Source organism: Notolabrus celidotus, chromosome 4 (genome assembly GCF_009762535.1).
Source record: "Notolabrus celidotus isolate fNotCel1 chromosome 4, fNotCel1.pri, whole genome shotgun sequence".
Taxonomy (NCBI): domain Eukaryota; kingdom Metazoa; phylum Chordata; class Actinopteri; order Labriformes; family Labridae; genus Notolabrus; species Notolabrus celidotus.
The window spans coordinates 23,848,471-23,876,219 of NC_048275.1; the positions used below are offsets into that span (position 1 = coordinate 23,848,471).

A 27,749-nucleotide genomic window follows, 5' to 3' on the forward strand; every position below is an offset into this window, starting at 1 on the left:
ATGGCGAGTGCTCAGCCAGGGGTCCATGCATTGAAACTCCAGCCTCCCTCCGTCTCTAACACACTGAGGAATGGAAGCAACTTCATGAAATGGGACGAGGTAAGGAGACTGATTTTCCTCTCAGTGTGTGATGTAAGAAATGTGCCTACGAAAGTTCACTGTGCTCGTTTTTCTTTTTGATCTATACAATTTTATTGTTTTTGCTTGAAGTTTTTGATGTGATCATATATTTCCACAAAGTCAGAATATTATAACTATTCTTGTTTGAATTGAATCAAATGTGAGAGCAGGAGGAGAAAAGGGAAACATGTTGTGTTTTCAAATGTGTTTATTTGTTGATCAAGCTTTGGCAGTAAGTACCTGTGGAACAAGATGCAATTGACGGCATTGTGTGTTAGACAGAGGAACACTTTGCCACCTGTTGGCATGGCACCAATTAGTATCCAGTTCTGCATGTGTGTTTATGAGTGTAAAACTCATGCAGAACTCCTCTGACGCTGTATTGTGCACTGTCAAACACATAAATGTCGATGTTTGTAGAGTTGTGTGTTTTGGTGTTCTGGTATGCTGAAGTATCGTCCCTGACAATGAGAAATGTGCTGTCCGGTTGCCATGGTAACTGGCTTGGTTACCACTGCCTAAGCAGATATAATGTATGTTTGAGAGAATGGGTGTTTGTTTAGGTGTTTGTGAGTGTGTGTGCGTGAATGTGTGTGTTTAATTCAATGTATTGAACCATATAATGCTTTGAATCATACACACAATGGAGATAATCCAATACACTGTTGAGTCTGTTCCCCATAATTGAACCTTCTGTGTGTGTGTGTGTGTGTGTGTGTGTGTGTGTGTGTGTGTGTGTGTGTGTGTGTGTGTGTGTGTGTGTGTGTGTGTGTGTGTGTGTGTGTGTGTGTTTGCGAGCACATCTGTTTTGATATTTGAATTTCTTCGGCATGTAGAGCTGAGCATAATGAAAAATAGAATCGGTTGCTATGCCAACGAGTGACAACCAGGGAGATCTAGTTAACCAGCGTCTGAGTGTTTTCTTCTATTTCCTCTTCTTCTAAATGTAGGCTGGTCTGTCATGAGGAGGCCAGTTGAGACAGCAGCATTTTATCAGAATATTTAAAGATATATATAAATGCAGGACTTAGCACTGATATCTACCAAATATTTTGGTTTCCTACAACAGATCCAGAGTTACAGGGTACCGGAGTCCTTCAGCTGGTCTCACTGTATGATGAATTAGTTGTAGTTCCAGGATGTTCTAATTTTCTTAATCGCAACAAATAAGCAAATTCAAGTAATCACAGTGCACTCCATCCAACTTACAATTTTGTTCTATCGCTGATTTGGCCATTCACGTACATAATATTCCTTATTATGTACGTCACCAAAACCACACATCTTTGATTATCAAAACATTTACAGTAAAAACAGCAGCGCTAACCTCTGACAGTATCATTACAATCTTAAGAACTTTGCATAGTAGAGACCTATTTCTTTTTTGTTTTAAGGCTCACAGCTTTGTTGTTCAAACTGAGGCTGCAAAAAGATCATACCTCTTTCAGGAATGGCGTCCAACTAAAGGAGCTTTTTAGAGACTCTCTACTACTGTGGCTGAAGATCCTCAATGGCCTGAAAAATCTCAATAAGGAGAGACAGTGCAATTTAAAAACCCAACGGAAATGTGCTGCAAATGAAAAACATGCTGAAAAGCTAAAGCAACTGCATTGCCTGTCTACACAGACTAGGCAAAGTCAAAAGCACACAACTAATCCAGGCTTCACAGCGGAGGTGTTCTAGTCCTGTAAGGCTGATAAGTAGGACAGCTTTTTTTTTTTTTTTGTGAGAAATTAAGCCATTGTGGAAGTCCTTAAAACTGCAGTTCCTTGAGTGTCCACTTGAGGCTGGCTGCAGAAGCACCAGAAGCCACATACACACCCATTCAAAAAAGCTGATTTTTACAGCAAAAATCAACATGTTTACAGCATAGCTCAAAAAACATTTTTTTGGTCTGAATAACTAGTTTTTCTATTGGCACACACTGTACGGGAACATTTTTTTTTTATGACTCATTTGTGTTTTGAGATATTGAAAATATGAGTTTCACATAATTAGAGGCACAGCTGACTTGACAGACAGGTGATCACACTGTCGCTGTTAGCGAAGAGGGTAAAGGCCTGCCTCAGCTTTGCCTCTTTCCCATTATGTCTTCTGAAAGTTAAGTTGAGTCAGCATTATTAATATGGCAACTGCTGATGATAGGCTTCTAAACTCCACTTCCCACTATGCCTGGTTGAGTTCAGCATTTCCAATATGGCTGCCGCCGTCGATTGGCTTCAAAACAGCGCTCAAGAACAGATGGGTGACGTCACAGAAATTACATCTATGTGTTATACAGTCTACAGTCAACTGTGACAGAGAAGTGTCATAGCTTGACATTAGGGTGTAATGTTAAAATAACTGTCACCAGGAGAGTCTGACCAGGGCTCTGGCACAAGTAATGATGAGGACACAGCAGGGGTTGGAGGGGGTTGAAAGAGATGTCAAGCATAATGTTTTCCACGTCTCAGGAGATCTGTGCTGGGTTTCTGTGAAGTTTCTATGGAGTGCCTGGAGATGGAGCTAACTGCACAGCTAATTGAGCTCTAAAGCAAACACGCCCATGTATTCAGAGCCTGACACTGGGCAGAGTCTGCTGATTGTACTGCTAGCTGTGCAGCTAACTGGGGTCTGTAGCTGGAGGAAGCTGCACTCAGCAATGCAGTGGAAGTCTTGCTGGGTATGGCTCCTAGCATCCTTGGGCCAGAACTCCTACTCAGGTCTCAATCGATGGGGAGATAATGATGCCTGACATCCCTCCCTCTCCTCCTCTATTCCCACAATGCCTTTCCCATTTTGACATTAACTGCTCTTGTTAAACTACCAACGTCTCAAGCCCCAGACCTGATAACTTCCAGGAAACACCAACACACCCTGAGCACCCTTAGCACCCCTGCAGGCCTGGAGCATATCGGTGTTGAAAGCTGGATGTGCAGTGTTGGTCTTTTGCAGTTGTTTTCTGATTTAGTGTTTTCACTTAGTATTGTCTGTGTTTTTACAGTGTGTTTGCTGTTAATGCAGTTGTTACGGCTCTTCACAGCATGTCTTTTTTTCACTTGAAGTACATTTCTATCATTCTGTTTGTTTGGACTTGTTTTAGCAGTTGCAATGTTCAAGCATTTGCAGAACACGTTGGGTGGTTGTAGATCCTCTGCCCTTATCAGCCACCAAACTATACCGTTCTTGCATAATGATGAATCCTCTTGTGATTATGTATGTGTATTTTTCTATTGAAAACAGCTGCCCATTTAGCCGTTTTGGTTAAGTTGCGTTAGGTTGGGTATGTACATCTATCAGAGGCTGCATCAGAGGCTCTGTTATTGTATGTTTGTTAATTACAATCTCAAAGAGTTGTTTGTGTAGTTCAGTACTAGCCTCTTTTGCTCTCTCATGGTTTAATACGAGCACAGCAAACAAAGTAATGATTAAAGTTACAAGAGGTAATAAATAAGGAATAATGTCTCCTTTACACGTACAGATAACACTGTAAAGCACACGCACAGACTGAAATAAATACAACAATTTACTTAAATCACATTCAGGTTTCAAAAAATGCATTTGGTACCCTGACACGATAAGGCCTAGATGATTATGATAAACAGCATGTTGTGCCAATAGAGTAGAGGATGGTCACAACAGAATAACTCAGTCGAACACTCAAATATTCTTAAAATTTTTTAAAAGTTTGATATTTATAAAAATTTTGTGTTGATATATGCCCCCACCCAAGTCTACATAGCTAAAGAAATTAATTAATCTATCTTTAAATTTTAATATCTTATGTTACAAGTTCATGCATGGCAGGGCTGACCATGAAGTGAGAGGACTAACCTCATGAACTGCCATTACTGCGCACATGTGCATGCTAACATAAAAGCTTAAACTAGATTTTTAAACTGAAGGATTCAGCTAACTGTAAATCATATCTAAACTTACATGTACTGAATAAACTGTTGATCATAAATTTCAACACTTTTACCCTTTAAATAATATCATCAACTGGTCCTCTGAAAGGTCCATATCACATCAGGTACATAGGCTTTCATAAAGGGCAAAACATCAGAACGGGTGCTCTGTCCACGTCCACCTGCAACCATTTACAAACTGTCATGGTGGGTTACTATAGCAACAAGGACAATGGTTGGATGCCACGACAGAGCTCCACAGAGCTTTAGTCTGTACCATGTCAGATTCAGATTTTTTATTTGTACCGATTAAACAATTCAGAGAATAAATATTTCACATTTTTGAACATGTGCAGTCAGTTTTATTTTTATGTATGTATTAATCTATGTATTTATTTATATAGGTCTGTTTTCAATGTTTTTTCCTGTCTTTCACTAAAGGATCTCTCTACCGTGACCCCAGTAACTCTCCATGTGGACCAACATGGATTTTACCTCTACTGGACCGACCAAAACAAGGTTGAATACACACACATACACACACGCACACACACACAGACTCATACACTGTCCTAAATCACATCTACATGTAGGCCTATATTAGCCTGATGATGAGGAACAAATTTAGCTTCATGCTAAAAGTGAAGTTAATTAATTCAGTCCTAGTTTGACTCATCAATATTCAGACCTGAGGAGTCAAGTCATCAAATTGAGACAAGGGTCAGACACAGTTCTGAGAGGCTTGTGGCATACTAGTTGATGTAACATCTTACATTACTCTCTTATTTTCTGCACCCTTGACCTTTGTTAACCTGATACTTTCACAGTGCAGATTACTATTCTGATTTTATTCCCATTTCAGATGTAGATATTTTCTAGTCTGTTCAAATATTTAAGTACCCTTTATAAAATATAGCTAATAAAATGAAACCGAGTGATAAACATGGGTTTGCACCAGCTAACAGTTGGACAGCTCTTGTGAACCTCTCAAGAAGGTGTTCCCCTTTTACCAAGGAGAGTGGTAAGGTACGTTTTTGAGCCAGAGAGTGATGACTCATCAAGAATAGGTATCAGGCAAGCAACACTCTCCATATGAAGCAGGATGTTAAGTTATGCCTTTGTTAGAAATGCCATGTTTCTCCATAAGGGGTCCTTGATTTTACAACTGTTTTGAGTTTGCAGACAAATTAGCTGAAAATATCCTAACTGTGCTTGCTAATGAAGCTACTAGCTAGCAGTTAAGCTACAGCTTATCATCACTTGACAAATTTAGCTATCTGTAACTTTCTTTAAACAAATTTTAAAAATGTAAACAAATGTTTTTCCTGTGAATAGTTGATGTGAAAAAGTAGCTGAGACAACTCGAGATATAAAGTTATAGTCAAGTCAAGTCAACTTTATTTATATAGCACATTTAAAAAACAACCGCACTTGGCCAAAGTGCTGTACAAGCTTAAAAAACACAATCAATAAAAACAAATACCAATTAAAAAAGAACCGATATTAAAAACACAATAGATAACACAAGAAAAGGCCACAATAGATAAAACAAAAATGAAATTAAGTCTATATTAGAGTAGAGGAGTCTATATTAAGTCTATATTAGTCTATATTGTGAAATATAGACTTACAACAAACACAAGGGCATGCCCACATGTAGCTTATGTTCTTTACTTCTGCAATGTCTGTCTTATAGCCTACATTTCATCATGTCTCAATGATATGTGGTGGATAACGTAAAAACAATTACATACTAACCTAAATATATATGTTCACATGTTGCTTAAACGTACTCTAAACTTGCTATGGCTATAAATAAACTGATAAGATCTGTAACTGTGAACTACAGATGGAACACGGAGGGGGAATTGCAAAGAGCAAGAAAACAGGCCACGTGTGATCATTGATTGTCTCTCTCTCTCTCTCTCTCACACACACACACACACACACACACACACACACACACACACACACACACACATACACACACACACACACACACACTCTCCAGGTGAATTTAATCCCTAGCAGGAAACAGGATGAAGCATTTACCTCCAGCTAACAGATCACTGTGTGTTTGTTTGTGTGTGTTTTCTTTAGGAGACAGAGTTGTTGGACCTCACTCTGGTGAAAGATGTCAGAACAGGGCGAAGCACCAAAACAGCCAAGGTACTCTACTTCACCTTTCACCTTTTGTATGTCAGGCTTTTGCCTTTTCACACCTGCATTATACCCTTCCTTAGAGACCTCTTTTATTCCTGTTTATTCCTGCATCTCTTTGACCTCACAGTAACCTCGCACTAAATGGTTGCTTCATTCATGCAGAAAAAAATGATGTTTTAATCATTGTTTGTTTTTTGCGTGTGTCATTTTTTAAAAGGGAGCTTGGCTTTTAAAACCCTTTCTTCTTTGTGTATTTATTATTTCATTTAAACTTTGCCTCCCTTTGTTTATATTTTTATAACTTGTATTTAATGCTTTATGCTAAGGTTGTCTTTAAATTTGATCTTTCTGCCTCAGGAAAGCTTTTTGTGTCTGGAGCTTGAGAAGCGCTTCATAAAAAATTAATCATGTGAAATATATTGCTCTGTTGACACATGATTTTCAATCATGATTACTGCAGCTGCTTTGCAAATCTCCAATAATCTCCTCCTTCTGTTCTCCCAATACCTCTGAATGTATTTGTCACCCAGAAATTGATGTAGGTTTTTAACATTGCAATCTGCTGCAAAAGAAAGGCTGTGGGATTCTCCCTCGAAAAACCTCTCCAGTTTAAGGAAGGGAGGGGAAGACACTTAAAGAAAAGGTGAAAAAGACATACATGTTAAAACAGGGCCTTATATTTTAGAATACCAAATTCCCCTTTACACCTTGAGCCTTTACTGCCAAGATAAATGGAACCAAACCGTCTCAAACACCTCGTCCATCTCCTCTGTGTGTCTCCACCTCAGCTTTGTTACAGCTAACAGCTTTAACTCTCTGTCGTCCGTTAGGAGGCTAAGCTCCGGGAGCTGCTGGATGTTGGAAACCTGGTTGGTCGGCTTGAGAACCGCATGGTTACCGTGGTTACAGCATCAGATCTCGTAAATGTCAACCAACTAAACTTCATCGCCTCACAGGAGGATGAAGCCAAGGTACTGAAGTTACTGCTGTAGTGATGGATGGATGGATGGATGGATGGATGGATGAATGATGATGATGATGATGATGATGATGATGGAGGGTCTGATTTCAATAGGTTTGGTGTGAGGAACTGTTTTCTCTGTCTTCCAACCTGCTGAGCAACAATCTCAACAGAGACCAGAGTTTGATGAAAGCGTGAGTCTACACACAATTACACATAATATAAAATTTCAAACACACTTTATCCTCTATGGACTGAAATATAATTCTAGTGAATTTCTTCATTTTTCTTATAGTCAAAACCAACAATGAAACACAATATTTGTAATGAGTCCTGCATGTGTTGCCACACACACCAATGATGCTATGCTAATACCTTCAGAGCATCAGATGTGAATCTGGTAATAGGCCTTGATGATATGCACTTTCTCCTCCTCTTGTTTGTACTCTCTGCTGTAACCTTTAAGACCAATCCTTTGGTTTTTGAAGATGGTTATCTGGCAATGTTGCTTTCATGTACCCTTTTACAGGGAATGTGAGATGACATGGATTGTTTTTATTTTTCAAAACACATCTATAAATAATCCAGAAACTTGAAAATGAAACATCTTTAGGCTTGCACCTTACTTTGCAGCTAAACTTAGCACTGTTTTACTGGCAAAAGGAGTTAGACACACATGTGGTGCACTTCAGATCACACAGGTTATTTATATGCCATTAATCTTGAACTTCTGTGTCTTTGTGTTTCAGGTACGTCAAGTTAACTCTCCAGCCAAACACAGAGGGGAAAATACCTGTCAAGAAGTGAGCTCCTGATTATTCTGAACTATCTAGTCTTTAATCAATGGCTCTGTCTGTGTTAACGCTGAGGCACATGTTACAGTAGATGATTGAGCATGTGAGAAAATGGCTCCAAGCATCTGCAGGGACATGCACAAACTCAAACTTTGCTCTTTCCTGTCCCTTGCTTCCAAAAATACACCTAATTCCATGTGCACTTGGGAAAGCAAAAACAGGGACAGGATTCATGAAGGTGCTTAATTCAGCACTGACCTGGTAATCAACCACTGCTAGAGCAGGAGATGGATAAAATGAAGGGAAGCTGTATTTTAGAAGGAAAGCAGGAGCTGAATTAAGGTCAGTTGATAATCCTGGAAGTTGAGGAAGGAGACATTAGGTCTCAAGAAAGACAAGATTGCAGAGATTGGGGTCTGGGGGAAGTTGAGGATACAGGTTTGGTTGAGATAAAATTAGTTTAAGGGATATTTTTGAACATCGGGAGGAGGGGCAAGTAAAGGATTTTTCAGAAAGTGAGAGGAGGACAGTTTGAATGGACAGGTTAATTTGGAGGGAGTTTATTGGAGAGTATTTTAAGAGATTTAAATGTAGGTTTCAGGATTGTAACATGGTGTGGTTAGACTCAAGCTGATAATGATGTGGTTTTGTTGTCCTTTGCAGCATTGTGCGACTGTTTTCTTCAGACAGAAAGCGAGTTGAGACTGCCCTGGAGAACTCCAAACTGCCTTATGCACGGGTAAACACTTGATGAACAGCAGATACACAACAGTATATGTAAACCAATCAAATACAGCATGTAAACACTTCTCTACCGAACTACAAATATATATATATATATATATATATATATATATATATATATATATATATATATATATATATATGGAGGGGTGAAATTAGCTCAAATATCTGGGTCATGAAGTTCTAAAGTTTCCAAAAAGCAAAAATCCAAGAGTCAGATATTTTGATCACACGCACAATCTCGTATTAAGAATTTTAGCACAGAGACTTTCCTTACATTTATTTATGAAAGAGTAGTTAATAAGAGAAAATGAATTATTGCTGGTCAAGTTTATTTCCATGTCCTCTATGCGACAGGGTGAAGGCATTAAACTGGAAGACTTAACACTTGAAGTCTACAAGAATTTTTTGGAAAGTTTGTGTCCTCGTCCTGAGCTCGGCAATGTCTACAAACAACAGTAAGTATCGACAGATTGACAAACTCCTTTATACTATTCACAGCTACAGTCGCTGAGCTCGGACCTGCTCAAAAATGTATTAATGTTGAGCCAGAGGATCCTCTAAATAACAATTGTTTAAGTTTTATTTTAATTAAGGACAGTTTCTTTGGGAAATTATGGATAATAAATTGTCTTTTGTCCCACTGTGACACAGAGTATATTTCAAGATAAAGATGTTTCTCTATAATCATACAATTGCAAATACCACAAAATACTAAAATCAAAACAGCTGATTATTTCAGCTCTAACTCAACAGTTTTTTTCCCTCTTAGAATAAAATAGAAGCAATAATCTACTTAAAGGAACTACCAAAATATTAACTTGATCTTGCTCTGTGGCAGCAAAAATTATAGAAATAGCTCAGTACAGGACACGCAAGATGTGAAATTATCTTAATATAATTAACCTTTTCAGGGCAAACAAGTTCTGATGCAAAATGTATCATCCCAACTAATCATGAACAATATAACAACTGTTAAACCAAGCAAAATAATCACAATTATTATTACATAATTGACTGTCTTTACTTGCACTGAATGTAGTTTGATAAGAGAAGAGAGCAAAGCTTTTACGAAAACAACCTGGCAACAAGAAGACAGTGCTTTTTAAAGGAGTATGTACAAAGACTCTTTATACATGGTGACCTTTAACCTATTACCTTACTCTGCTGTACCTCTGTAGAGGAGCGAATGGAGGGAAGCTGTCAGTCGATCAGATGACAGAGTTCATCAACAACAAGCAAAGAGACCCGAGGCTCAATGAAATCCTTTACCCACCTCTCCGTCCCGCGCAGACACACGCTGCGATGGAGAGGTATCAGCATGACCTGGCACTGCTGAAACAAGGTACGCACACACAAACACACACGCAATCTATAAAACTGTTCTCTAAATGTGGAGATGGGCTGATACCAAAATACTCCTCTAACTCTGCCTACATCCCCCCAGAGTGTGAATGGCTAAAATAAGCACTTAAGGTGCTCACATTTATGTGCCAAAAAAAAAAAAATCCTTGGCACCTACTTTGAATCCAGTACTGCCGCAAGCATGATTTATTTTCCTGTCTATTTATAAAAGTGTGAATCAACTCTAAGTATTTTTTTAGTTTATTGATTTTGCAACAAATCTGTTTCAGGAAGTGGGAATGTTTCTTAGATGATATAATATGTTTATCAAAATTCACCATTTCAAAAAAGACTATATGACATAACTGATATATTATTTTTTGCATGAATTGGATAGTGTAGATTCAGCGTGTGGAGTCAGGAATGCAGAGATAACACTTAGTTTTTGCATATCTTTTTTCAAACAGCTCAAGCAAAAAAATATTGATTATAATGTCATTGGCATCTATCCTATTAAGACTGTATCTTCAAGTGCCATAGATAAAGAAAATATAAAAAATAAAAGAGTTAAAAAAGTCAAGTCAAACAGAGTTAGCATTCAGGAGTAGAGCAGCAAATATAGTATCGTGTTTATTTCTTCTCTTTCCAAAAGGAGGTTAGTTTGTCAAAATGTCACCAAACTTCTCTGACAAGATTAAGAGACAAAATAAATATTTGTATTTAGAAAAATAAATATATATGAATGCAATATAATTAGGTTAAAAGTGAAAAGCTATGCCTAAGCAAATGTTTAGGTGGATGGGATATTTCTATGGGATTGACTTCCTTGTGTGTAATTTTTATAAAGACTGAAAAAGTTATAAAGCGAGGGCTTTATATTTGTGTGTGTGTGTGTGTGTGTGTGTGCTGTGAAGGAACCATCTCTCTCCAGGCTTTCTCCAGCTACCTGTCCCAGTGACGAGAACGGGGTCATTCCACCTGAGAAACTGGATCAGTCTGAAGACATGAGCTTCCCCCTGTGTCAATACTTTATCAACTCATCACACAACACATACCTGACAGGTATACAAACACACACACAGTGTCCCCTGACAGTGGATGGGAAGCAGTTTAATTTGTCATAATGTTATATTTTCTATCCTTGTGTTCCAGCGGGCCAGCTGGCAGGGAGCTCCTCAGTAGAGATGTACCGGCAGGTTCTTCTGGCTGGATGTCGCTGTGTGGAATTGGACGTGTGGAAAGGTCGGACTGCTGAGGAAGAACCTGTCATCACACACGGCTTCACCATGACATCAGAAATCCCTTTTAAGGTGAGGGACTTTGAAGTGTTGCAAGTCCTTGGAGCTTTCAGGCCAAGTTACTGGACGGTAGCTCAACAATTTAACAATTTAAAGTTTAGCTGACTGCTACATTTAGATTTTACTTAAACTGTGCTGCACTTTTTGTAAACTTTATTGTTTTTAAATTTGCTATATAAATAAAGCGGATTGGATTGAATCACATTTTACCAAGCGGCAACCTCCGGTCTCAAACTATGAAGCCCATGCAGAAGTGTTAGAAACTGCAGTTCATCGAGAATCCGCTGGCCGCAGAAACACCGGAAACCACATACACACCCATTCAAAAAAGATGATCTTTGCAGCATTAATAAACATGTTTACAGCCTGGTTTGGCACACACTGTACGGGGGGTGAATTTTTTCTAACGCGATGGTTCAGAAGATATTAAGATTACAAGTTTTTGCCCAAATAAGGACATGACTGACTTGACTCCCAGTCGGGAACACATAGCTGTTGGCTAGCAGGCTCAAACTCCTCCTCTTACGTCCCACTATGCCTGGTTGAGTTCAGCATTTCCAATATGGCTGCCGCCGTCGATTGGCTTCAAAACAGCGCTCAAGAACAGATGGGTGACGTCACAGATACTACATCCATATTTTATACAGTCTATGCATTTTACACATGAGGCATTATCACTATGGTTTAAGTTACTTTGTAGAGATCAGCAGCTTAGAGATTCTCCCCCTTTTCCCTATCAGAGAGAGTTAGGGTCCAATAGCTCCTCAGGCTGCTCTTATATCTGTGCCCGCTAACAGTCATTATTTCCCCACTCTTAAGACCAGCCTAGCAGTTTTACCACAGTGTCAACAGGCAGAGATGCAATGTGCCAGACTCCTTTCCTCAGATTGATTTGACATGATGTATATGATCAGGTTGTCCCTCTCGTTGCTTCTGCTGTTGAGAATTAATCACCATTGTTATGGTTTCTTCAATCTAATTTTTCTCTCCTGGACTTAGGTGTGCTATGCAGATGTTTTTATTTATTTTACTTGGTAACATCATTTATGTATTTTCAGGAAGTGATCGAAGCTATTGCAGAGTGTGCCTTCAAGACGTCGCCTTTTCCTGTCATACTGTCCTTTGAAAACCACGTGGACTCGTGAGAATCTCATTATTTATTTGTTGATTCATGAGGAGACTAACTTGTACAAATGTATCATCATGTATGATATCTATCTGTCTGTCCGTCAGTTTGAAGCAGCAGGCTAAGATGGCTGAATATTGTCGATCTATTTTCGGAGAAGCGCTGTTGATTGACCCCCTAGAAAAATACCCTGTGAGTAACACGACAAACTTGTGTCAAACGTTTTTTTACAGCTGACTTAATGATGTAGTGTAACTTTTTTTAAGTACAACTAGAAATTGAGCCCTCATTTCTGTTGTGTGTTTATTCATAGCTGGAGTCAGGTGCCCCTCTGCCCAGTCCTCAGGAGCTGATGGGCAAAATCCTCATTAAAAACAAGAAATCCCACAAACCCGCCAATAGCACAGACACCAAAAGGCTGACCGACCAGCCTGCCAATCAGAGCAACGAACCACTGTCTCCTAGTAACAACACAGGAGGTAAGAAACAAAGATATGAGGAGTTTTCAGGCAAATTCATGTAAAAGTGTTCAGATTTGACACAAAAATTGTGTTTGTAGAAATAAAAAAATAAGGGCCATAATGACCCTTGTGTGGATTCTTATGCATCTAGAACAACATATGGCTGAAATAATTAGTAACATGGGATGTTCATGCTTTTGTTTTGTTGTACTGTTAGCTAGAGGAAGCTAAGTTATATTTGTCTTAAATAGTACACATATTTTAGTGCTACCAAAATCATAACACATGACCATGGGTAGGTTTTTTGAGCACAGAACGTTCACAATTTTGCCTATAATGGTTAAAAATAAAAATAATTTTTTTTTCCTATTTCGGTAAAAATAAAATAGTCACAAAAAGTGAAAAAAAAAAAGACTATTTCACAAAATGATTTTCCTGTTCTCTGTTGAAGGGGACATCTCTCTTTGATCATCCACAATTTCTAACCTGAATTTGTATCAAATCTGCTCCTCCTGCTCCTCTCTGCTGTCTTTGATTTTCTCCTGGACCTCATCAGAGATGTCTCACTAATGAGCCGGACATCCCAGAAGAGGTCTAAGGCTCAGAGCAGCAATTAAACAAGAGGTGCTAAGGGAGGTGTAGGAGCCTTAATGACATGTTTGATGTGCAAATCCTGGAAACAGGCCTGGGACTGAGAGCCCTGACTGTACACATAGAGCAGAGAGGTTTCTGTGCTAGAGTCTCACTCTGACCATGACCCTGCAGGCAGTGAACGTGTGAGTGGGCTGAATGATAACCTGCAGAGAAGTTAGAGCAGGGACTTGTTAACAAAACTACAGCCATCTGTTTGGATTGTATTCATTTATTTCTATTTTTACACCTAGATATCGCAGCACAGATTTTCTTATTGCATGCATGTCTCCCGTTTGTTTATTTGTGGATAAATTACAGCTCTTAAACTGAAGTGTTTATATGAACTAAAATCATTTGGTTTCTTATCATCGTATGAGCGGAACTATGGGGCAGGTTTTGTATTTTTAATTAGAAAACCTGATGAAGACACGATGACCATGAAGACTTGTTTGACTTTAATTTTAACAGAGATCGAGGCAGAAAGTGAGGAAGATGATGATGATGACGATGATGATGGTAAAAAGGTCAGTGGTGACCTCACTGCTGTCGCCATTTATTATTGGTTAACACGTGTTGTTTATTTGTTTGTGTTGTTGTTAATTCTATGTCCCATCATCATTCTTACCTGTACTTTTAATGTTACTGGTCATTGTTTTAACGTGCTGCTTCTGCTGTGGTCTGTGCAGTGCGTTCGTTTAGCCCTCTTGTTGTTGTTGTTGTTGTTGTTGTTATTGTTGTTGTTGTTGTTGTTGTTGTTGTAAATGTCAGTGTGTCTCGCTATTTTGTTCTCTACACTGTTAAAATGAAAACTCAAAACTTCAAGGTAACTCTCTTCACAAGATTTTTGAGTTTTGAGGCTAACTAGAAATCTTACATTTGAGCCAACTGACTATTTTTTGTTGAGATAACGTATGATTCATATGTAGTGTAACTTACAGTTTTGAGTTCTACATACTAAGAAGTGAAAGTTGTGCTAACTTTTTTTTTTCTTCAGAAAATGTCCCTTTGTTACTGCACATTACTGCACCGTTTTCACACTTGCAAGGTAGCTAGCTAATGTTCAAGGCGGCTAACTATTGATAATGACCATGCCTTATTAAACTATCTAACTACAAACAAATTAAAGTTATATTAACCGCTTATCAACTCACCATCAATTGACCAACTGTAAATCTAGAGTTTCAATACAATACTCACACAAAATACTCACACAAAATACTCACACAAAATACTCACACAAAATACTCACACAAAATACTCACACAAAATACTCACCTTTAGGGCGATCAAATCCACACAGGACAGGAGAGATGTCTCCACATTTGGGAAATTGTAAGTGTGGAAGACCCATGTAGACTTGAGTTGGAGACCCCGTTCTTTGCCTGAAGCATACTCATATAATTTAGCCGAGCCTCAAACCCATAATTTCAAGTTTTGCCAACCTAACTTTTGAAATGAGACCAACTTTACACAACAAACTTAATACAGGTATTTGAGATAACTACTTTGATGTAGTTTGCAACAAAATGGAAAAAAAATTTTGTTTACTTCACCAAAAAATCATTTTCAGGCCAACAATTTTAAGTTTTCATTTTTACAGTGTAGGCCTCAGTTTAATCCATACATATCACTGTTAACTGGTTAAATTGATTTAGGATCGAGATAATCTCTACTGGTTATTTATTGATCTCTTATAATAATGTTATTGCTGTTCACTGTAAATATCAATCAATTAATGAAAACTAGAGATGTTTCTTTTTTACATTTTGGACTATTTTTACTTTTACCAGAGCGGTGTATGAAAAAGTATTTAGTGTGCAAACAGTATGCAAACAATTGGGACGGACTACTCTGTCATAAATGTGCCATGACCTTTGATTCATATTGCAGATATTATACATTTGTTTCACTCACACCTCCATGTGACTTATTCTTTTATGCAGAGTATTATGGGTCAAAAAAAGGGATGTGCGCAAGCTATTAAATGTCATCACCCTCACCAGTCAGCACCAGGATTACTAGTCTGATAGACATATAGTTAATAATTGTTACTAATGTAGACCCGAAATGTCGGTGACACATGCGTCTAAGCTGTTGCACAGCCACCTGCCTATAGCCAGGGCTGTAGCTCCAGCTTATATAGCAATGCATAATCAGCACAGGCAAGTGGATGTTCAACTGCAAAGACAACCAAAGGCTGGTGGTAGCTAACTTTAGCCACACTTAGCAAACCAATTTCACTTTGTACCTGCATTGTGCTCAACCTTTACTGATTTTTGAGTACTTTCTTACCTTTAGACTAGTTGGTTTGTCAGAAATTAAATTCCTGTTTAAACAACTAAGTTATCAGTGGCTACTACATCCCTTATATATACAAAAAAAAACTGTGTTGCATAATAATAAATGTCACTTGATGTCAGATATGTAGTGGGACATACTAGACCTTTTTTTGTTTTTTGGATGAACCAAATAATTCAGAGGAATACCATTGCTTTTCTTTCCAAGCGTTCTTCTTCATGGAGTCTTCATCACCCACAATGCAATGTGACCATAGACAGTGTGGTATAAAACAAGCTGTCCTAATAAGAGGCCAATGTATCCTCAACCTAACCTGCAGAACTCTGCATGATAACCGTACTTCTTCTTTTTTTAACATGTAGTTTTCAGCCTCAGCTAATGGAAGGCTTTTCCAATTCTCCTTTCCTTTATTCTTTTTTTCACATGTGCAGACACCCCAAGATGTGTGTATAAACTTTGGTGTGTAACAACAGCAGTTTCCCTCTTCTTCTTTTTCACTAACAGAGAAGCTGAATGTCTGACAAATGCATCTGATTAAACAAAGAAAGTGATAAAAATTAGGAATAAGAAAGAAATGAAACTGATGTCAAACAGTCCAGACTTCATTCACAATAGGATAGCTAGGGATAAAATGAAAACAAATGCAGGCAATAACAAGAGATGACAACAAAAGTGAGAAGAAAACTAGCCTGTTATGGATCCGTGAGTGTGTTTGAAAGAACAGTTGACTTCTACTTGGGATTGCTTTGCAGTTCACTCTTGTTGTTGCGTTGTATTATTGTTCTGTCTGATGGTGATGCTGTTTGTGTCACTCAGTGCTGGAAACTCCTCACTACATTGTAAAGATGTTTCTCTTTGTCTGTTCTGTGTATGTCTTCAACCTGCTCCATCGAACCAACAGCTTCAGCTCCTTTTCCAAAACTGATCCAGAACAGCCTCGTTTCAACCTGTTGACTGTATTCCTGTTTTTACTTTCAATCTCAGGGCTCAGCTGAGCGGGAGGCGGTGGCCACAGAGGAAATGTCTACTCTGGTGAACTACATCCAACCAACCAAGTTCAACTCGTTTGAAGCCTCCAAGAGTAAGAGAAGCAGATCAGAACAGCCAAACACTTAAGCTCTCCAGCTGTTGTTTCTGCAGGACAAGTCTCAGATCAGTATTCTGACAGGGCTGGAAAATCCTTCAGTTTTGCTTCATTTCCTCAGCTCTCTTAGGATTCAAATCTCGTGTGAATGAAACAGCTTTAGGTGCTTATATGTAAAGACTTCTGGACTATGAAGGTGACTGGCAGATTCATATTTACAGACTTATAAAAAAAATTGTAGTTGCAGTTCTTTACAAAGGGTTTCAAATGAGCTCCACTTATCACTACTTAAGTGTGAAATCATAATTTCCTTTGATGTAACAGGACTCATATCAGTTTGAATTTGAATAGTGTATGAGTCCTTTGACCAGAAAAGGTGCTGCAGTATGTTATGAAACAAGGTATGCAAAGTGAGTCCTCATCATTTTACCAAAGAACCAAAGAAGACAAAAACTCTCATTGTTGTGCAAAGAAAGGGAGTCGTGTTGACATTGAATAATTACTGAAAGTCTCTTTGTGTGTGTGTGTGTGTGTGTGTGTGTGTGTGTGTGTGTGTGTGTGTGTGTGTGTGTGTGTCTGTGTGTGTGTGTGTGTGTCTGTGTGTGTGTGTGTGTGTGTGTGTGTGTGTGTGTGTGTGTGTGTGTGTGTGTGTACAGAGGCAGCCCGCTGTTACCACATGTCGTCTTTCGTGGAGACCAAAGCTTTGGAGCATCTCACAAAGTCACCAGTCGAGTTTGTAGAGTATCCTTGGCAACAGTAACCATAGTTCTACCTCACCATGGCAACCACTTCTGTACTCTGTGTTCTTCTTCCCGCCTCTGATGCTTTTTTATGTATAAACCTTCAATCATCTAATTTTAATTTCAAGAATGGCAGAATTATCCTAAGAAGTCTGTGAAAGTATGTAAAGTAACAGCAGTGACAGTAATATCTACACATGTACGTATTTTCAAAACAAAATATGTTACCTGTACTCACAGCTTTATGATACTGAATTTTTTGTTTGCACATATGTTGTGTTTTTTTTATCTTCATCATCTCTGTGATTGTTCTTGACATTTTATTAACCAGATATAATAAATCACAGCTCAGTCGCATCTATCCAAAGGGAACCAGAGTTGACTCATCCAACTTCATGCCTCAGCTCTTCTGGAACGCCGGCTGTCAGCTGGTGGCTCTCAACTACCAAACCATGGGTGAGAGCCACCAGCTTTGACCTCTGACCTTTAGTCTAACCCTAGGTTGTAACTTTGAGATAAAGCCAATGGCCCAAATCATCTCCTCAATCAATTTTATGTTCTTCTGCAGATCATGAACTCTACCAAATTGTGACATCATGACAGTGTGCCAAAGCAAATTTTGAAGATGACATTTGACTTGCAGTTTTGACAAAAATCATACAACATGTTTCTATTTGAGCCACAATTACATCTTCCAACTTTGACCACAAAATGTGATGGTTTATCTGGACATATTTTGCTAACAGCGTTTAATGAGCATTATCAGGGGGAGACTCAGGCTTTAAATGTGACATATCCACTATACAGGTGTCGTAATACCCTTGATTTGGGCTTAAAGCATCTAGAGCCATCAAGGTTTTATCAATTATTGTTATTTCTTTCTAGATTTCTCCACGCAGCTCAATCTCTTCACATTTGAGTACAATGGGAGGAGTGGCTACAGACTGAAGCCTGAGTTCATGAGACGGCATGACAAACACTTTGACCCCTTCGCAGAAAACACAGTGGACGGCATCGTGGCCAACACCCTCTCTGTGAAGGTACAACTGCAGCAGTGTCATTCAATGAAGCATTACTTTCTGTATACTATAGACTCTTCCTGCTGAAGTGACTGTGTGAATAATCAGAGGGAGACACATGCTTGTACTGCTTTGACTGTTTCTATGTCTCTGTGTGTCGCAGGTGATTTCAGGCCAGTTTCTGACTGAGCGGAGGGTGGGTGTATACGTGGAGATAGAGATGTTTGGCCTTCCAGCAGACACCAGGAGGAAAGCACTGAAGACAAAAACCTCTCAGAACAACAACGCCATTAATCCTGTGTGGGATGAAGAGCCGATTGTATTCAAAAAGGTGAGATACAGGAGGAGTTATCCAGTAGAAGCTAATGTAATGCTACAACTGTCTAAGCTGTCTGTTAATGCTGTGACTTCAACACTCTGACAGGTGATTCTTCCCACTCTGGCCTCTCTGAGAATCGCTGCCTTTGAAGAAGGAGGGAAGTTAATTGGTCATCGGATTATTCCAGTGTCTGCCATAAGACCAGGTAGCTATTTCAGTCACATGTATTCCAACTTTATGAGTAAATGTCCCTCTGTTTGTTTTGACAGGCAGTGATTGTTTGAAACTGTCCAGACTTTCTTAAACTTGAATTTTGGAATCACTCGTGTTTCTGTGCAAATGTCAAACTTGACTCTAATTCCTGACTTAAAAGATTAACATATACCCACTTCATTTATTTTCCCTTTAAATCCTGTTAAGACCTCAAATCCACTCAAATACATGTAACATTATTCCAGAACTCAGTCTTTTTGAGTTGAGGTAACCTCCTTGGAGACTCATCCTGGCTCCCACTTTTTTTCAGACTTTAAAGCAGTTTGCAGAGACGTGCTGCTGCTTTGAAAATTGTTATTCAGAAACTTAAATCAAATTACTGTTAATGTTTTCCATGGAATTTTGTTCATGCAGGACTGACGCTTAGTGCAAACTAAACTGCATTTTCCCTCTTTCTCTCTCTGCCTTGTAACTTTTCTGACAGATTCTTGAATTATTTTGCAACCCTTGAAAAAATAAGAAACTGTGACATGTGAGTCTGTTGGTTTGTGTCCCGTAGGTTACCGTTACATTGGCTTGAGGAATGAGAAAAACCAGTCTCTGATACTGCCAGCTGTGTTTGTCTACATCGAGGTCAAAGATTACGTCCCAGACACCTTTGCAGGTACAAAGTCAGAAAACTCTCTCTGTTTTTTAAATAAGACCAAACAAAATGTGACGTAAAAGGTAAGATCATAAAAAGCAATTTTTTCAAAGTCCATGGGCTTCTTTATTATACATATTTATGCAAGGCTCATTGTTTGTGACCGCTATCACTATAACCCAAAGTTTCACTTATTAAGGAGTGATTAAGGGAATTCTGGCTCAGGATTCTGTCCCCCAAATCTAATATAGCTCTTCAACATAAAAGTTTAGTTACACTTTTCTTTTCTTTTAGTTCTGCAATGCACAAAGCTCCCAATTTCATCCATTAAACACATATTTCAAAGTTCTCCTAATTTGACACTTTTCAACTGGACATTGAAATAATTGAGCCAACATTGTTCTTGACTAAATAACCCTGGTAAAGCATTGTAGTTGACTAGTTAGCTAAAATTAGCTGCTGCTGGGTGCAGATCTTGGTTAAGTTGCGCCCCTATATCGGGGGCGGCCCGGGTTTGATCCAACTCTCCCTCCCAGTTTCCTACCCTATCCACTGTCCTCTCCTCTGTAAATAAAGGTGTAAAAGCCCTGAAAATGTAACTTCAAGTTAACTGCTGCTGGTTCACAGCTACTGAAACCCTACTAAAAAGGGTGGAGTTAGGTGGGTCTGAGATATGGATTCAAACCGAAATTATTTACTTGATTAACTTAATTTTATTTTTTAAAGTTTTTTTGTTTGTTTGTTATAGAGATGTGAGGACTTTCAGCTCACTACAAAATCTTTGCGAACTTGGGATCAAACTTTGAATGAACACTGAAGGAATCCAAAAAACAAGCTGAACACTAAGAAGCAAACTAGAGGCAGCTCTGTTCAAACGACCTCTTAATAAGACGTGTCAGGCAAGAAGCCGTTGCAGAGAGACACTATTTTTCCTCTGTCAAACTGCTATTCTGACTTTTTGTTGGTTTTAATCACTGGGTACATTTGATTTGGAGAGGTGGAGACTTCCACAGATGATCAAGCCCTCCGTACAAACCATGTGAATGATGAGTTTTCAAGTTTAAAGGATATCAGGATTGCTCAGTTTACAATCAATAAAACAGCTTTGAGAAATAACACAAAGATGACACAAATGAGCAGTTGGGAGATCAACGTGGATTTCCTCCACTTATTGCCCAAATTGCTGCCTTCTACAGAAAGCCCAATGAGAAATTAGATTAAATAAGCATCTAATGGGCGTCTTCTTAAAATGGTATTTAGTTCCCAGCTGCTAAAATCTCAAGAGCCCCACACAGAAAACAAAAATCAATAATACATAAAGAGTAATCTTATGTTAAACATTTGTTATATGTGTTCAATAATTGAAGCAGGACCAGAAAACTCATTGGAACAACACATACATTATTTAAAGAAGCATATTTTTTATTACACTGACCCAGTTTTTTTTTCCTTTACTGACACACAGAACAAAAGTATTGCTTTTGTATTGTTGGATGTAACGTGGCATTATCAACAGACACCTACTGTCAGCTCTGATTTTCTTTTTTCTGTTTCATTTCTCTCTAGATGTGATTGAAGCTTTGTCCAACCCTATCCGATATGTCAACCTGCTGGAGCAGAGGTCCAAACAGCTGGCAGCTCTCACAGACGACGTAGAGGAAGAGACTCAGGCGGAGGTCAGCCATGTTTCTACGAATATTTCTGTTTTTGAATTGGAAACAGAACATTTGGCTCTAGCTCTGGTCGGTGTTGTTTTGTATTTTCAGGAAGAGGCAGAAACCACTACAGAGCGTAAGAACGATGTGAAATCAGTTCCACTGGAGAATGGACTCAGCCCCGCCCCTGGTCCAACAGGCCACACACCAGTTGCGACGACACCCAAAGTCTCTACAGCCAATCAGCAAACAGCTACAACAGGTAGCATTCACCTGATGACAAAGACACAAACACACATTTAAGGACTTTTTAAATGCATGAAGTACTGTTTTGTTAATTAGCTTCAGTTTTGAAAGTTATGTCAATATTATTGTTAAATTCATCTTTGTTGATTGTGTCTTCTTTGCATTTTAGAAACAGCAAAACCAGCAGCAAAGACTGAGGACCTGGTGTTAAGTGTTTTGATAGGTCAGTATTAGAATATTGCTTTCTAAGTGTTTTTTAAATTCTAGATGTGGCTTCAATAGGTTTCAGTTAATATAATGACTAAAACTAACAAATATTAGTAGAACTGTGAAAACATGAAGCGTCAAATATTAGAACACTGAAACATAATTTCTACTTATACAAGACAAATCATTCTTATATAAATCAAATCAAGTGCTTGTGTTATTGTGTATTCCATGAAACTGTTGGAATCCACTTTTTTTTTCCAAAACAGAAAAGTTGGAAAAAACAAGGAAAATTTTAACTAAAGTATAAGCATTGTGACCTGTGCTAACAGATGTCCCATCATGCACCATGGAGAGTCTGCAGCAGTCAAAGGTCTACCAGAAGGAGCAGAGACGCCAGTTTAAAGAGCTGAAAGAGTTAGTGAGGAGGCACCAAAAGAAAACATCGGAGCTCCTCAGAGAAATCAACAACAAGTACAAGAAGACGACCAGGCAGTGCAGCAAGAACAGGTATACGCATAGAATGTCATTTTAATCATTGTATTTTCTTGTTTTGCTTTGTATCTTTGTCAAACTGAGTCAGCGTCAGAAAAATATCACATGGTGAATGAATTATCAAGTACAGTTTTCTCTGTGTTTCTGCTCATCAGGGGTTCAGACAGTGAGAAAGAGGAACGCCTGCAGCAACTGAGAGATGAGCAGCAGCAGCAGCTTCTAGCTCTGAGGCAGGAGCAGTACTACAGTCAGAAATATCTGCAGAGAGAGCACATTAAAATGGTAAAAAAAAAAAAAAAACAGCTGCTGCTAACCTCTTAACTTAAGCCCTGAGTCCATGTCTTTAAATCCTACTTAGAACTAATTTAAAACTCCCTTTTTGTCTCTTTGACATGTGAGAATCCAAACCATTTAAGTGACGCAAAACACAAACAAATTAAAGTCCAAATCCTACGTAATTTGTTTCATGTTCCAGGGGCCTTGTGTAACTTGTCATTGTATTTTTATCTCAAACATAAAACTAAGTTTCTGTTTCCTTCAGCTGACAGAGCGACTCAGTGGTCTGGCTGAAGAAAGTCACAACACACAGATGAAGAAACTCAAAGATATATGTGACAAGTAGGTTACAAATCTGGGACTACAAGGACCGACTGTACCTCAGGGTGTTAAATCTGTGTGGAGAACTTCAGAAAAAAAACGTCAAAGTGGTTCTTTGGTTACAGTCCTGACTTGATAAATACTTGTATGCAGCCTTAACCCTCCTGTTATGTTCGTTTCTCTGGAGCAGCAATAATGTTCCTGGGTCAATTTAAGCCGGGGCATATTCAATTATCCAAAAGTGTCACAACCCAAAAAATCCCAATACAAATTTTTTAAAATCAAATTTTTACCTCCATTACTGACCAGTTAAATCAAGATTTAGTCCATTTGTATTCTTTAATTCTCACAGATCTTGGTTCAATGAGGATAACTCACTCATTTTGCATTGAAATTAATGTTAAAACTTTTTTAAATGTACATTGGAAAGCTCTAAATATAAATACAATAGTGTTTTATGACATAGATTTTTTTTATTTTATTTTACATTTTGAATTTATTTGTTTTTCATGAAGTGATGTTGATAAATTAACACGAAACCTCTTCTGTCACAAGCTGCCCAGATTTTTATGCTGCATTTAGCTGATTTGAAAGGCATATTTTGCCTAAAAAAGACTTTTAAAAGGGTCAATTTGACCCACATCATAACAAGAGGTTTAAGAGATATATTCATCACGTAATAAAAGCTACTTTTTAATAGCTCAACTTCAGAAGTAGAAGAAGTTATTTAATTACTTCACTGTTTTGCTATAAATTCTGCATTTGGAGTTCTCTTAGAATATCCCAGGGTCAGCCAGTAATAATCTTTTTCTTTTTTCTGTAACAGTTCTACATTTGTACAGTACCACCATTTTCAACATTTTCAACCACTTTTTTTAGATAATAAGCCTCCCACCATACTGGCTCTAATGTTTTCCCTGCTGCCGTAGGGAGAAAAAGGAGCTAAAGAGGCTGATGGATCGAAGAAGAACAGAGAAGATCAACCAGGCAAAGACTAAAGAGAAACATCTGGCTGAAGAGTATGATCAATAAACACAAATACACACACACGCTGCCCCTCACACTACACACCTGCTGTAACTCCTCCTTCTCTACTCTTGCACTGATCCATCAAGCTAGACTTGTCTGAAGGGAATAGGAATATATTATGTTCAACCCCCATCTGACTGTGTGTTTCCAGGGAGAAGATCGAGATCAATAAGTCCTACGTCAATGAAGTCGTCCAGAACATAAAGCGGGTGAGCAGGGGTTGGAAAATGTGGGCTAAAACAGCTGCAGGGTTTCTTGTTTTAAAAACGGCAAAGACGATGTTTTAAATATAATTCTTCTGTTCCTGCACTTTCTCTCTGTCTGCCTCTTTCTCTCTCTCCAGCTGGAGGAGACTCAAGTGAAGCGCCATGATCAGCTGGTGGAGCAGCAGAATGAGCTGCTGCAGCAGATTCAAGACATGAAACCAAAGGTACAATTCAAATATAGATCATAATTTATTTTTAAGCCTTATATAATTTCCTGTTTTTGTTCACTATGAGACTCTTTCATGTTGTGCCCCAGTGATATGTACCTCCTATACTAATTGGCAAACCCCATGTATAACTGCTCTAAACAGCAAGAAATATCTTGTTTTGGGGGCTCCAAGCTGCTCACTGCTATCTGCGGCTCGACTCCCTCACATTTTAGACTAGGTGCTGACGTCAACGCAGGAGGTTGAGTGATGTAATGTACCCTCTGGCAGCCATTTTGGAGCGGTAAAACAGTTGGCAGCATGGTTGACAACAGCTGGTTGCCTCTCTAAATGTACAACCCATCTGTCTCAAAAGTAGCAAATAAACAAGACAAATATGAGTGTTGTTTTTTAGTGTTAACTAATCCATCCGCAGCAACCTAAACTGGTTCTGGGTTTACATAACCTGAGTTTTGGAGCTCATATAAGTGACCCATCATTAAGAATCATAGTTCTCTTGCCTGTCTGTAGTTGCAAGGAGTCGTGGAGGCGGATTTCCAGGAGAAGTTCCAGTGTTTGCCTGGAGAGATTGAAGAATTCCTGCAGGACAGGAAGGCAGAGGATAGAGGCAACAGCAAGTCCCGCTCATCCACACCGCACGAAACTCTTTCAGAGGAGGACTGAGGGAGAGAGAGCATGAAGATGAAGAGTAGAAGGTAGCAAAGCGTGGAACAAGCTCCAGATCAAATTTTAAGGATAGGAGAAAGGCAAAAAAGATTTTAAAGACTGTTACTTTTCTTTTAATGGAAGAATGCTTTACTGATTTACATTTTAATCCCATTCAAGCATGCACTCTGCTGTACATCAGCGATCAACCAGAACTCATTTAGTCTGATATTCTGCTATTTAAAAGGACAACTACCCAACAGTTTTTACTGCATGAAACTCTATCTATCTATCTATCTATCTATCTATCTATCTATCTATCTATCTATCTATCTATCTATCTATCTATCTATCTATCTATCTATCTATCTATCTATCTATCTATCTATCTATCTATCTATCTATCTATCTATCTATCTATCTATCTATCTGACAGTTTTTGCAATGATTCATTTCTAATACATTTCAACATCAGTGTACAAATATCAATCTCTTTTGTATACACAACATACAGCGTACACATACGCACCTTTTTCTGCAACAACTCTACTTTATGTATATCCCTGATAATACAAACACCCTGCCCAGCGTCAAAATGTGGATGTCTAATTACAGCCCCTTTCACACATGAACTTCCTGACACTTTCAAGATAACTTCAGGACAAACAAGCTATGTTATTTTCAGGAATCTGCCATTCATACATGTACTTCGCAGCAGGAGATCATCATCAGGAGCACTCTTAAGACTTATTCTACTTCAACATGTATAATAATTTGTTCTCCGCTGCAGTGGAGAACAAATGAGGTGAGCCGTAAAGAGAATAAAGCAGCAAAACTCCACTCGGTGTGAACAGTGTCATCACCCTGCCCACTCTCTCACGGTGATGTTGCAGATTATGACCTGCTTTGTTTATACATCAGCTTACCCCAACCTCACGCAGACATTTTACCCGGGAGCTGGAAGGGAAACTTGGGGTGAACAGATTCAGACATTCTTGTTCAAACTTGCAACCCACTCGGACAATGTCAGGACAATTTTAGGAGTGCAGTACATGTGTGAAAGGGACTATCGACAAGTGCTCTGTTGTTCACACTTCCATAGTTGCAAATATTACCACCCGCACACTGCTCTGTTTTGCTAGAGGTCAGTGGGTTTTCGTTGTTGTAAGAAAGGAGGAGGACCTGCTCGTGTTTTGCTTTTTGTAACTGAATTTGTCCACCACATCCTGCTAGAATCAAAATAAGAAAAGCGGTGTGAATTAATTTAAAGGCAAGTCATATTGCTCAACATGGCAAAACCGAAGATGTCCACAAACAATAGTAATGTCAATGTGGTTTACTTTTCAGGATGTTTGAAAATACAGTCTTTTTTTATTCAGTTTTGTGTTGCATTAATGCATTTACAATCCTATATTATTCCAATCAAGGGCATTTTATTGGGCTGTTTTTGTAACAGATTGTTCATCTATATAAAAAGTAAGACATAAGAACAGTTTTGAGTGCCAAATATAAGAGCTGATTACAGAGGATAAACGGGCTCAGTACAGTCTATCTTCTAATTGTATTTTACAAGTTTTATTCCGTAGTCAACCAATGGATAATTTAGTCCTAATAGTTTTATGCACTTCATTATTTATTTATTTGTTTATTTATATGCTTTTTGGAGTTAATTGAACCTACATTTTTGTTAAGTTATTCAAATGAAACAAAATATAGCATGACTGTTAGATATGTTTGGACTTCACTAATGTTTAATGGAGGAATGAGGATTTGACAGAAATATGAATGGATGAGAAAGATATTTCGCCTGATTTAAGTGACTTATTTAAAAAAAAAAAAAAAAAAAGTGTTTTTGATTGGTATGAGCAACTTCCATCCGGTTCCCTCATTACTGCTGCACTGATGCTCTGACAGATAGATGTCCTGTTAGATGTTGAGAAGCCTCAAAGTCTGCATGATATATTTGTTTTGATGTGAAAGTTGTTTTGACATTCTGATGATCTATTTATTTGTTAACTGTTATTTTCATGATAATATTTAAGGATCAAGAACGAGGACTATTTATAAAACTGTTTTTTGAGTGCAAAGTTTTTGTACAAAGTGTAAAGTGAATAGCGCTCATCACTCTTTGTACAGTGATCTTCCAGGAAATATCTGTTGGAATATTTTCCATGATTTTGCTTTTCTTCTGGATTTATTTAACTAAGGCTTAAGCTGAGTTCAACAACCTTTTTGCAGGGAACCGATTGAGATTGAACAATCTTGGCCACGGCCTGAAACTGACCTCGTAAAGGTAGCTTGATCTGCAATTTCCATGGCAATATTTTAGACTCAGCTGCTAACTCAGTTTGCTAACACTAGAGTACCTCACTATTCTCTCTCCACTTTAGATCAAATTATCTGTTTAGATCATGTTTAAGTCTGCAAAGTGGCTGAGGTTCTCCAACAAAATGCCTTGTTGAACGCACCCCTGCTTTAGTGATCAAACTGAGCATGCTTTATCGTCTTGGATTTCTCCAACAGGTGAATTGTTTCTTGGTTTTTCTGAATGCTATTTTAAATCAAAGACTATTAAAAATATTTGATCAAAACGTG

The 27,749-nt window shown here is 38.4% G+C and overlaps 1 protein-coding gene across 1 annotated transcript; it reads left to right on the forward strand.

Annotated features, from left to right (window-relative positions):
* LOC117811838 (1-phosphatidylinositol 4,5-bisphosphate phosphodiesterase beta-1-like) lies at positions 1–27,749 on the forward strand. Its single transcript, XM_034682313.1, is given in 34 exon segments — positions 1–99; positions 4,229–4,276; positions 4,449–4,526; positions 6,108–6,176; positions 7,001–7,141; positions 7,246–7,325; positions 7,881–7,934; positions 8,589–8,664; positions 9,027–9,127; positions 9,851–10,014; positions 10,928–10,965; positions 10,967–11,075; positions 11,166–11,323; positions 12,370–12,452; positions 12,545–12,629; positions 12,751–12,916; positions 14,000–14,055; positions 16,814–16,910; positions 17,570–17,654; positions 17,985–18,109; positions 18,539–18,693; positions 18,836–19,003; positions 19,097–19,196; positions 19,764–19,868; positions 21,414–21,523; positions 21,614–21,764; positions 21,918–21,971; positions 22,288–22,465; positions 22,606–22,732; positions 22,992–23,068; positions 23,977–24,066; positions 24,228–24,285; positions 24,420–24,506; positions 25,020–27,749. Coding segments are annotated over 34 exon segments (3,525 nt in total). The 3' UTR covers positions 25,173–27,749.